Here is a 12,334-nt window from a genome sequence, read left to right as displayed (position 1 = left end):
CCGCTGCCGTCAAGCGGCCTGATAGCCTTTTACGACAGGCAGCGGAGAGCCGGCCGCCGTCGCAGGCTCGGTTTCGGGCGGGGGCGCGGGGCTCCTGGCTGCCACCGCCGGGCCCGTTCGCTTCTCACTGCGACCCCTGGCTCCTGACCCCAGTAGCGGCTCGTCTGTGGCGAGAGAGCGGGGGCCGGCCCGGCCCTGGCCTGACCTGCGAGGTGACCTTGGTCGAGTCCCCTGCCGCGTGGAGCCCGTGTGGCGCGGGCCTGTCAGAGACCCAGTTCTCCAGCGGCCGGGGACACAGACCTAGAGCGGCCCCCCACAGGCTGCCCGGTGGCACGGGAAGCGCCGGGCCGCCTGGGGAGTGGGGAGCGGGGGAGCTCGGTGGGGGCGGGGGAGATGCCCCTGCACGTGAAATGGCCGTTCCCCGCTGTGCCGCGGTTCACCTGGACTCTGGCCAGCAGCGTCGTCATGGGCCTGGTGGGCACCTACAGCTGCTTCTGGACCAGTGAGTGGGCCCAAAGCCGAGGCAGAGTAGGCCACGGCTCTCCACGCCCAGCCAGAATTGGGGTTTGGGGTTGTGGGCGTGGGTAGGGGCCAGTTTGGCTGGGGGGAGCCCTGGGACCCAGGGAGAATGAGGCCAAGACCTCTCCCCACAGTTCGTCTCTCCCTCCAGAGTACATGAACCACCTCACCGTCCACAACAAAGAGGTGCTGTACGAGCTCATCGAGAACCGAGGCCCAGCCACGCCCCTCATCACTGTCTCCAATCACCAGTCCTGCATGGATGACCCTCACCTCTGGGGTACCTGGCACCAGGGTTCTGGGCGTAGGGAGGCATGGCGAGAATCCGGGAGGGGGCCACATAAAAGCAGAACCAACTCACTTCTCACTGGGCTCTGTACATATCCCTGGCACTTCTGTTCTTGCGTGTCCTGCGCCGACGATGAAAATATGATTGGTGGTCCCTTCAGTGTCCTCTCAGAAAATGACTTGGTAAGGGCTTCAGAAATTTGGAGGGACCGAGGAAGTGAGGAAGCAGCTGCAGGGCAAAGTCTGATGGCTGCTTTACTTTGTCGCATCAGGCCTGTGGAACCCTCCATTCTCTAAACTGTGGAAGGTCCCACAGAGTATTAAAACAAATCCAAGAGCCAGAGGGTATCTTGTCAACAAAGGTGTGGGCTAGAGGCTGGGAGACCCATGTCCCGCCTCCAGGTTTGCCCCAGGCCGAATGTGTATCCTTTAACCAGCCTCATTTGGGAGCCCACTTTGCCACCTAGAAGTTCCTCCTCTGCTGACTTCACAGGGAGCTGCTTGGCTCCAGTAACCCAGATGGCTGGGTAGAGGGGTACCCAGAGCTTTTACTGATGAATTCGGGAGGTGAGACTGTTGTAGAGCTCATGGGAATCTAGTCAGTCAAATCAGAGCCTTTCAGAGCTCACCCTGGCCACTGGGCATAGAAGGGCCTGTAGAGTGCCATAGGCAGACACCGGGGGACCAGGAGGGACCTTTTAGAGCCACTCAGTAACCTAGACTAATGTGGTGGCAGCAACAGTGGAGGGGCAGGTGTAGAACAAGAGGAAGTGGCAAAAGATACGGGGTGGGGGTAGGCAGGCCAGATGTGGCGACTAATAAGGTATGGGTGAGGGTGGGAAAGAGGGAGGAGCCAGGGCAACGTAGGGTCCAGCCCCAGGGACTGAAAGATGCTGCTTTCAGCCATAGGGAAATGGTAGTGCTGCTGCCTCTGTTCCTCATTCCCTGAAACTGGGTGACAGAAAAAGCTGTTCCCTGGGGACAAGGCAAGCTGGGGCATGAAGCCTTTCCTTCTCTAGGGATCCTGAAACTCCGCCACATCTGGAACCTGAAGTTGATGCGTTGGTGAGGAGGAATGGGCCCCTCGCAGTGGGCCTGGCAGGCCTCACCCGTCTCTGCCCAGATTTGCCCTCCTCCTGCTCTGCCCAGGAGGCGGCATCCAGCAGTACAGGCAGGGCACGGGGTGGGGTTCCGCAGGCTCTCCTGTGCCTCCTTTCCACACTGCCGACGATGTCAGGCATCATGTTGGGGGAGGGCAGGGAATTAGGGTGCAGGGGAGGCAGGGATGACTGCATCTGTCCCTACTTCAGGACCCCTGCGGCCGCAGACATCTGCTTCACCAGAGAGCTGCACTCCCGCTTCTTCAGCTTGGGCAAGTGTGTGCCCGTGTGCCGAGGTGAGCTGGTCCTCCAAGAGGGGCTCATGGGCGAGTGAATGCAGGGAGGCACTTCTGCAGCCTTCTCTTTTCTTCGGAGTGGGGACTGGTGGTCAGTGCTTTTGCTTGAGCAGTCCTGGGAGTGGAGGGACCCTGGTGGGACAGCCTGGGCACAGAGGGGGCCAGCAGCCACTGCGCTGCTAGTGTGACTCCCAGGTGCACTGCGTGGCTGCAGAGGTGGTACTGGCTGCTGGAGGAGTGAGGGCCTTGTGGAGAGTATGCATTTCCCGGGACTGCCTGAGCGCTGTGTGAACCTGGACTGTGGCATTAGAAGCCAAGGAGGCATTGTCCGCAGCTAAGAGACTCAGCCATGGGAGGGTGGCGTCATGGGTCTGTGGCGGTGGTGGCATGTGCTGGAAGCTGCAGCGTTTTGGAAAACAGGCTTGTGGGGTGAGGGTGTGACACTGAGGGCCTCAGGAGGTGAGGGCCATTTTGATCCCCATTCTCCAGATAAAAGGGTTTGGAGGAATTAATCCGCTGGCCCAGGGTCATGGGGCGGGAGGTGGCAAAGCCAGGATTTGAATCCAGGTTGCTCTTTTGACTGGGAAAGGACAATATTTTCTAGGCAGAGTATGAAAGGAAAGGCATTCGAGACACAGAAAGCACATGCCAGGCCCTGAAGAGGTAAGCGATAAATGTAGAAAGTGTAGGTTGCAGGCCAGCCAAATGTGAAGGTTCTGGAACAATCGTGTTAGGAATTTTGGACTCTATTCTGTCATCAGGGCAGTGATGTGCTTCCTTCTTTTTTTTTTTTTTTTTTTTTTTTTTTTTTTTTTTTTTAAAGATTATTTATTTATTTATTTGACAGAGAGAGATCACAAGTAGGCAGAGAGAGAGAGAGGAGGAAGCAGGCTCCCCGCTGAGCAGAGAGCCCGATGCGGGACTCGATCCCAGGACCCCGAGATCATGACCCGAGCCGAAGGCAGCGGCTTTACCCACTGAGCCACCCAGGCGCCCCGATGTGCTTCCTTCTGTGGTTCAGAGAGAGAAACCATCCCTGCCGCAGCATGGCTTGTCGGGGGAGGGGGAGCAGAGCTCGGTGGAGGCCGAGAGCCCAGGTAGGGGCTCACTGGGTCATTCCGGCAGCAGCAGACCATCGTAGCTGTGTCTCTGGAGGCCGCTGCGGACAGCTGGAGGCAGAGTAGACAGGATGTGTTGACAGACTGAGTGTGGGAAGGGGTAAGGAAAAGATAGCTTGAAGACGACGCTAGGTGACGTCTGATGACACTGAGCCCCTGGGAGGAGGGGTCGGACGGCAGGCAGTGTGGGGGTTGAAAGGGAGGGCTGTTGTGCTTTGCACATGTTTCACTGGAGGAGCCTGTCGCCTGAGGAGGGCAGTGGTCCCAGAGGCAGTGGGATGTGCAGTTCGGGAGCTCAGAAGAGCGCTCGGGCGTGTAGCAGGGACTCAGCGATGAACAGAGTTGCAGAAGTAGAGGAGGAAAGATGGCAGCGAGGGAGAGCAGATGGCCAGCAGGCGCTAGGACGGCAGCTTAGAGCGTGAACAGAGGCACAGGCCACCAGGGCAGCAGGAAGCAGTGGCCAGGCAGGAAGGAAGCAAAGCAGGGCCCCTTGGCACTGGAGAAGCCTCCAGGGACCCTGGAGAAGCCATTGCTGTGAAGGGACAGCCACAGGAGCTTCCAGGGCCAGGAGGGGCTGGGGATAGCAGGGGTGTCCACCCCTCCCAGAAGGGCCGCCAGGAAGAGGAAGAGGGAGGAGGCGGTGACCAAAGGGTGTCAGAGGTCGAGGGAGAGTTTCTTACTTCTGCTGGGGAAACGCAGTAAAGTAACCTCAAAAAAATGAAGGGCTTTTAATGAAAAGCTGCAGCACTCAGATCCTCACATCTGCTCTTTGGAGACAACAGCTTTGAGTGCTTTCACTTTTAAAGAAAAAGATGCTTTCACTTCTTGCTGCGTTTGAAGGCTGCTTCATTTCCCCAAAACCTGAGCAGAAGCTACGAGTGTTGCGGCTAGTGCCCGTGGCATCCTGCTCAGGTGCCTGATCTCAGGTCCTCCCTTCTGCGACCTCACACACAGGCTTTCTGTGTCCACGTCTTTTTTCTTAAGTTGTATGTATTTAATTTTTAAGTTGATTTATTTTTTTAATGGGGTGTCAAACGCATGACCCTGAGATCAGGAGTCACATGCTTTTCCGAATGAGCCACCCAGGCACCCTCCACGTCAACTTCTTGTCTTGTTCTGCTTTTTGCTCTGCATCTAAGTTTTTTTTTTTTTTAAAGATTTTATTTATTTATTTTATTTTATTTTATTTTATTTATTTATTTGAAAGACGGAGATCACAAGTAGGCAGAGAGGCAGAGTGAGAGAGGGAAGCAGGCTTCCTGCGGAGCAGGGAGCCCGATGCGGGGCTCGATCCCAGGACCCTGAGATCATGACCCGAGCCAAAGGCAGCAGCCCAAACCACTGAGCCACCCAGGCGCCCCAATCTGCATCTAAGTTTTACTGTATGGTTAAAACCAGAAAACTGGGGGCGCCTGGGTGGCTCCATTAGTTAGGTGTCTGCCTTGGGCTCAGGTCATGATCCCAGGGTCCTGGGATTGAGTCCCACATCAGGCTCCCTGCTCAGCGGTGAGCCTGCTCCTCCCTCTGCCTGCTGCTCCTCCTGCTTGTGCTTTCTCTCTCTCTGACAAATAAATAAATTTTAAAATTCTTAATTCTCAGCACCTTCAGGGAGAGAAAGTGGACAGGGACAAGCTATTTTTCAAACATATGTGATGTGGAGCAAAGATCTAACAGATTGTGTTAAAGTAAAGGAAGTATCTGGCTTACTTGGCTTCTGTGTTCCAAAATACTCCATTTCCCCCCCAAGTACAGGCTTTATGATACGAAGTATCAAAGTGATCTTGGACAAGCAGAAGTAGCATTAGCAGAAGCTAGATACTCATGTGTTGTGCCAAAATCATGGTAGTAGTATTTTTTCCCTTTATTTATTTAAAATTTCTCTTTTTTAAAAAAAAGATTTCAAGTATTTATTTGAGAGACAGAGAGAGAGATCACAGAGGCAGAGGGAGAAGCAGGTTCCCCACTGAGCAGAGAGCCTGATGTTGGGCTCGATCCCAGGACTCTGGGATCATGACCCGAGCCAAAGGCAGATTCTTTTTTTTTTTTTTTAAAGATTTTATTTATTTGACAGAAGAGAGAGAGAGACAGCAAGAGAGAGAACACAAACACAGGGAGTGGGAGAGGGAGGAGCAAGCTTCCCACAGAGCAAGGAGCACGAAGATGCGAGGCTCGATCTTAGGACCCCAGGATCCTGACCTGAACTGAAGACAGACACTGAACTGACTGAGCCACCCAGATACCCCTTATTCAATCATTCATTCATTTGTGTGTTTGTGTTTTTTTTTAAGTAGGCTCCATGCTCAGTGTGGAGCTTGAACTCATAACCCTGAGATCAAGAGTTGCATGCTCTACCAACTGAGCCAGCCAGGCGCCCCTAAGTTTCATCCTTTTTTAAGACTCAGGAATTTTCTGTGTGTGTATCTGCGTACACCACATCTTTCTTCATTCATGTATCGGCGGATACATGGCTTGGTTCCCTATCTTGGCTACTGTGAAGCTGCAGTAAACACAGGGCTGCATGTATCTTTTTTAAAGAAAGTATTTATTTGAGTGAGAGAGGACGAGCAGGGGCATAGGCAGAGGGAGAGGGAGAGGCAGACTCCCCGCTGAGCAGGGAGCCCGATGCGGGGCTCCATCCCAGGACCTTGAGATCATGACCTGAGCTGAAGGCAGATACTTAACCAACTGAGCCACCCAGGTGCCCCATCTACATATTAATTTTGTATCCTGAAATTTTATTAAATTCATTTATTACTTCTAATAACTTTTTGGTGAAGTCTTTAGAGTTTTCTATGCATGGTATCATGTCATCTACAAATAGAGATAGCTTAGCTCCTTCCTCATCAAAATGGATGCCTCTTATTTCTTTTTCTTTTCTTTTTTTTAAAAGACTATTTATTTGAAAGAGTGAGGGAAAGCAAGAGGGCAAGGGAGAAGGAGAAGCAATACTCCCCATGGAGCAGAGAGCCTGATGTGGGGCTGGATCCCAGGATGCTGAGACCATGACCTGAGCTGAAGGCAGAGGCTTAACCCACTGAGCCACCTAGACACCCCTCATTTCTTTTTCTGGTCTGATCGCCAAGGCTAGGATTTGTAGTACAATGTTGAATAAAAACGGCAAGAGTGGACATCCTTGTCTTATTCCTAACCTTAGAAGAAAATCTCAGTTTTTCTGCATTGAACATGATGTCAGCTGTGGTCTGTCATAGGTGGCCTTTATTATGTTGAGTTATGTTCTCTCTAAACCCTCTTTGTAGGGGTGCCTGGGTGGCTCAGTCAGTTAAGCATCTGCCTTCAGCTTAGGTCATGATCCCAGGGTCCTGGGATCAAGCCCCACATCGGACTCCCTGCTCAGCAGAGAGCCTGCTTCTCCCTCCCCCTCTGCCGTTCCCTCGCTTGTGTGCTCTTTCTCTCTCTCTGTCAAATAAATAAATAAAATCTTTAAAAAAATAGAAAAAAAGTAAACCCATTTTGTTGAGAATTTTTTATCATGAACAGATGTTGAATTTTGTCAAAATGCTTTTTCTGGGGGTGCCTGGGTAGCTCAGTCGTTAAGCATCTGCCTTCTGCCTTCAGCTCAGGTCATGATCCCAGGGTCCTGGGATCGAGCCCTGCATTGGACTTCCTGCTTCTCCTTGTCCCACTGCCCCTGCTTGTGCTTCCTCTCTTGCTGTGTCTCTCTCTGTCATAAATAAATACAATCTTTTTTAAAAATGCTTTTTCTGGGGCGCCTGGGCCTCTGCCTTCAGCTCAGGTCATGATCTCAGGGTCCTGGGATCAAGCCCCACATCAGGCTCTCTGCTCAGTGGGGAGCCTGCCTCCTCCTCTCTCTCTGCCTGCCTCTCTGCCTACTTGTGACCTCTGTCTGTCAAATAAATAAATAAATAAATAAATAAATAAATAAAATCGTTTAAAAAAATGCTTTTTCTGCATCTATTATGATTGTATGATTGTCACCCTTCGTTTTGTTAGCGGGGTCTCTAGCATTGATTCACAGATACTGAACCATCCTTCCATCCTTGGAATAAATCCCACTCCACAGTGGTGAATAATCCTTCTAACGTGTTGTTGGATTCAGTTTCCTAATATGTCGTTGAGGGTTTATGTGTCTGTGTTCATAGGGCTATTGTCCTGTAGTCCTGTCCTCTTTTTTTGTAATGTCTTTGGTTTTGGTATCAAGCTGATGCTGGCCTCACAGAACATATTTGGAACCCTTCCTTCCTCTTCCATTTTTTGGAATAGTTTGAGAAGAATAAATATTATCTCTTTAAATGTTTGGCAGAATTCACCTGTGAAGCCATCTGGTTTGTTTGTCGGAAGGTTTTGTTTTGTTTTATTTATTTATTTGACAGGCAGAGATCACAAGTAGGCAGAGAGGGAGGCAGAGAGAGGGAAGCAGGCTCCCCCTGAGCAGAGAGCCCGATGCGGGGCTCAATCCCAGGACCCTGGGATCATGAGTGAGCTGAAGGCAGAGGCTTTAACCCACTGAGCCGCCCGGGTGCCCCTATCAGGAGTTTTTTGATGACCAATTCAGATCATCATTCACTAGTAGTTGGTCTGTTCTGCTTTTCTGTTTCTTCCCGATTCCGTGTTGAGTGTGTCTCTCTCTTTCAGGTTGTCCAGCTTTTTGTTGTGTAATTTTTCACGCTACTCTTGTGGTCCTTGGTGGATCTGTGGTACCGGTCGTTCGTTCTCCTCTTTTCTTGCTGAGTTTAGCTAGAGGTTTATCAATTTTATCTTTTCAAAGACCCAGCTCTTGGTTCCATTGATATTTTTTTAGTCTATTTCATTTATTTCCACTCTGATGTAATTATTATTTCCTCTTTCTACTAACTTTGGGTTTTGTTCTTTTTCTGGTTCTTCTGGATGTGAGGTTAGATCAAGGTTTTTCATGTTTCTTGAAGTAGGCACGTGCAGCTCTGCATTTCCTTCTTAGAACCACTGGCAGTGTCCCAGAGCTTGAGGAGCCTTGTAGTTTAGCATGATTTGTGTTTCAAGTCGGATGGTGCTGTCGCACCAGTGAGGTTTGGTGGAGATGGACGTGGCGCACCGAAGCCCCCTCCTACCAGGGAAAGCTGTGCTGCGGAGGGGAAGCCCTGCTCTCCCGACGCCCTGAGAAGCCACCAGGACCGGCTGCTCCTCAATTCCAGCCCCTGTGGGAGCTGCTGGGCCAGATTCCCACTGGGCTGGCTTGAGTCGAGCCTCCTGGACGGCTCTCTAGCACCTTCTAAACACTCGGCCTTGCAGAGAACAGGTTAAAAGCTCATTTACTGTGCACTGACTTGAGATAGCCCCAGTGTCTGTCTCCTTGTCTTTATGGTGCGTCTCTCCCTCCTTGATGAGGCCGCCCGTCATTGTCCAAGGTAGAGGTTCTGGCCGCGGGGTCACAGCGCGTCCCCACTGGGCTCCCAGCTGAAGGCCAGCACGTAGCGTTGGGCACCCATATCTGCGCTGTTGCTCACTGCCAGGCCCCGGGGCTCAGTGTCAGGGTCTCCAGGTGTCTCCACGGTGGGTGTTGTTAGCCTTGGGGGCACTTAAACCCCCATTTTTTCAGCCTAGCGAGTTTGACTTTTTCCCTGCTCTCAGTGACACCACATGTCGCATCGACGTTCTCCCTTTCCCAAGAGGCTTCAATAACGAGAGTCTAGTTTCTCGGGGAGCCCCGTGAGGGGTGAAGGGGTCAGCCGGGAGGGAGGGATGGTGGAGGCTGAGGGCTCAGGCGGGGCTGGGAGGCCTGTGGAGAGTGGCTGTGGCGACTGGCCCAGCCCAGAGGCAGGAAAGGCTGTGCAGGGGCTGAGGCCCCCGTGAGGCTGGAAATCACGAAGACTTGGTTCACTCCTGCGATGCCCTCAGGGCCAGGGCTGGCAGACAGTAGGCTTGCCCCAGGGGTGGTGTACTCCAAGGGGAAAGGCTGCAGGAGCTGATGGGGGGCTTAGCGGGCAGGGAGCGGAGCTGGCGGGCCGGTCTACGAGGGTGTCCGCGGAGCAGCGGGCGGGGCTGCGGGCGACAGGAAGGCAGAAGGTGGGCTTGGAGGCCACTGGAGGAGTTGCCAGATTGGAAGTTCAGTTGGAGGCGGTTGGAGACAGTGATGCTTCCTTGTCCATGAGAGGTACTTGGAGGGTTAGAGGTTACCATTGAACAACTGCTGTCGTGGGCCCCAGGGCAACCGTGGCTGAGTCCCCAGGGACAGGGATCGGAGGGTGTCCGCATGGCTGGTGTGGTGGGGATGATGGAGTCCTTGAGCTGCCAGAGCAAGGAGGGCGCCCCGGCAGAATGGTGACCGATGGCGCCCCGGCAGAATGGTGACCGATGGCGCCCCGGCAGAATGGTGACCGATGGCGTGGCCTTTTCCCGGCAGGAGACGGCGTCTACCAGAAGGGAATGGACTTCATTCTGGATAAGCTCAACCACGGGGACTGGGTGCACATCTTCCCAGAAGGTCAGTGGCGCTGGCGGGATTGCGCACACACCCAGCTTCCCAGCCTCACCCCTGTCCTGTCTCTCAACAGGGAAGGTGAATATGAGCTCCGAGTTCCTGCGCTTTAAGTGGGGTAGGTGCTGCTGCCCGGCGGCCTGGGATGGGTGTGTGGGTGGTGCCGGGGCCGGGGGCAGCGCCGGCACAAGGGCTCGCCTTGCAGAGGAGCCAGACCAGGGCAGTTGGTCTTAATTGGAGGTGGGCAGTGGTGGCTTTGCCGTAGACTGGCACCGACGTTGGCTTGTGCCAACGTTTCTGCCTCTCCCCGGGGCAGGAATCGGACGCCTGATTGCCGAGTGTCATCTCAACCCCGTCATCCTGCCACTGTGGCATGTCGGTGAGCATCCCTCTTGAGCCGAGGCTGCAGCCTGGGGGTGAGCGCAGGGAAGGGGGCGGCTTCCCTAGGTTTGGGGAGAGTTCCACTGGGTGGCAGGGAGAGGGACCCCTGGGTGGAGGGGGCTGGGGCTTCCTTTGTTCCCAGGCCTCTGTCCATTGTGCTGCAGGAATGAACGATGTCCTCCCTAACAGCCCGCCCTACTTCCCCCGCTTTGGACAGGTGGGTACGGGCTGCTGGCCTTCGTCTGTCTGTCTTGCCTGCCATCTGCCTCTTGTCTCCCACTTAGCACCACTGAGGCCAGATTCAGCTGCAGCAGGGGGACCGAGTGGAACAGAGAGAGAGGGACTTCCTGGCATCGAGGCCGGTAGAAGGACAGCAAGAGGGACCAGGCCGGGCCGGGGGAGCCCTGGGGTCTAAGCAGGACTTGAATGTCTCTCAGCCTGACCACCTTGTTTTATTTTATTTTTTAGAAGATTTTATTTGGCAGAGAGCAAGCGAGAGCAGGAACACAAGCAGGGGGAGTGGGAGAGGGAGAAGCAGGCTCCCCGCTGAACAGGGAGCCCGATGTGGAACTCGATTCCCAGACCCTGGGATCATGACCTGAGCCGAAGGCAGAGGCTTTAACCCACTGAGCCACCCAGGCGCCCCCTCCCCACCCCCACACACAACCTTGTTTTAAAGAGGGAGCGTGGCCATGAGGGAGCATGCAGCAAGTTAGCGGCAGGACTTAGCTTCTGGCTCTCTCGGGTGGTTGGGCCACAGCTTGTTTCTGTCACGCGCTGGTGGCTGCTCTCCCTGCAGAAAATCACGGTGCTGATAGGGAAGCCCTTCAGTGCTCTGCCTGTGCTCGAACGGCTCCGGGCCGAAAACAAGTCGGCTGTGAGTTGCCTTTCTCCCCGGCGCCTCCTCCACCCGCTGCCCTGGGCTACCCTGTGGCTGGCGTGGCCTCTCCCGGCACCCTCGGCCTCCCAGGACCCCGGGCCAAACTGCCGAAGGCCCGCAGGCGAGCCCCTGTCCTTCTCCTCAGGTGGAGATGCGCAAAGCTCTGACCGACTTCATTCAGGAAGAATTTCAGCACCTGAAGACCCAGGCGGAGCAGCTGCACAAGCACCTACAGCCCGGGAGGTAGACGTCAGCCTGCCACAAGCCTGCCAGTTCCTGTCCCCCGCCTGCTCCCTCTGGCCCCCAGGCCCCGGAAAGAGGCAGCTCCGACCTGGGACCCAGCTGCCTGCTCTCAGTGCTGTCTTTGGGTCCTTGCATGGCACAGAGCTCACCTGGGGGACAGACTGGTGTTTTGAGGTCACATACATTTTTTTAGACAGATGTGTGCATAAGCCCTGGCAGGTGTCCTGTCCTCGTCAGTGAGCATTCCCCCTGCTCTGAGCCGCTTCAGTGGAAGGAAGCATGTCAGCTGCTCCTCCCACTTGGGCAGGAAAGAAAGGAGAAACTTGGGCGGGGCTCCTCTCTTGCCTCCGGTGTCCCCTTCCAGCGCTGGCATCAGGACGGAGGGGACTTGAGGGGGGCAGGTGGCCAGGCCGGAACTTTGGTCTTCTCCCACCTGCCCCGATCTGGGAGCCGCTGACCACCTCCTCAGAGACGGCCGCCAGCCTCGTCTTCCTTCTGCCCGCACTTTGCACAGGCGTGGGGTCCTTGGGCAGGGCCCAGCCCTGGGCTGCAGGCGGATGAGCTGCCTTGTGCCAGAAGCGGAGCCCCACTGAACGGAGCCTGTGGCAAGGGGCTGAGACCCTGTCCCTTGCCTGTGTGCCCGGGCCCACCAGCTGCTCTGTCTTCCACCTCCCTGGTATTGCTTGAGTCCCATGGGACCTGGGTTTTCATGTTTTGTAACCAATAAAGCATCTGTGTTGTGTTTTACCTCTGGCTTCTTCCCGGGTCGGGTTGTGAGGTGGCTGCTGGACAAGAAGGCCGGACCCGTGGAGCAACAAGGGCCCTTGAGCACACCAAGCTCTCACTGTAAACTTCAGTCATTATCGGGGTGTCTGGGTGGCTTGGTTGTGTCCAACCTTTTTAAGATTTTATTTATTTGACAGCATGCGAGCACACACGTGCACACATTGGGAGCGACAGGCAGAAGGGGAGGGAGAAGCAGGCTCCCCGTGGAGCCGGGAGCCCAATGTGGGGCTCCATCCCAGGACTCTGGGATTATCACCTGAGCTGAAGGCAGACACTTCACCAACAGAGCC

At 54.6% G+C, this 12,334-nt stretch overlaps 1 protein-coding gene across 3 annotated transcripts; it reads left to right on the top strand.

Annotated features, from left to right (window-relative positions):
- Nucleotides 1–8: 8 nt before the first annotated feature.
- TAFAZZIN (tafazzin, phospholipid-lysophospholipid transacylase) lies at nt 9–12,005 on the top strand. 3 transcript variants are annotated; one of them, XM_082716975.1, is made up of 10 exons: nt 9–502; nt 671–799; nt 1,827–1,872; nt 2,118–2,203; nt 9,680–9,760; nt 9,831–9,872; nt 10,071–10,133; nt 10,300–10,352; nt 10,935–11,012; nt 11,161–12,005. In XM_082716975.1, exons 1-10 carry the CDS (start codon nt 394–396, stop codon nt 11,260–11,262), a joined length of 789 nt encoding a protein of 262 aa, XP_082573101.1. In that variant the 5' UTR covers nt 9–393; the 3' UTR covers nt 11,263–12,005. The 3 variants fall into 3 exon arrangements, with proteins under 3 accessions (XP_082573101.1, XP_082573102.1, XP_082573100.1); XM_082716976.1 differs by lacking the exon at nt 10,935–11,012 and having other exon boundaries at nt 16–502; XM_082716974.1 differs by lacking the exons at nt 10,300–10,352; nt 10,935–11,012 and having other exon boundaries at nt 16–502.
- Nucleotides 12,006–12,334: the final 329 nt, after the last annotated feature.

This window comes from Mustela nivalis (assembly GCF_964662115.1).
Source record: "Mustela nivalis genome assembly, chromosome: X".
Classification (NCBI taxonomy): Eukaryota; Metazoa; Chordata; class Mammalia; order Carnivora; family Mustelidae; genus Mustela; species Mustela nivalis.
This window is presented reverse-complemented; position numbering and strand designations above follow the sequence as displayed.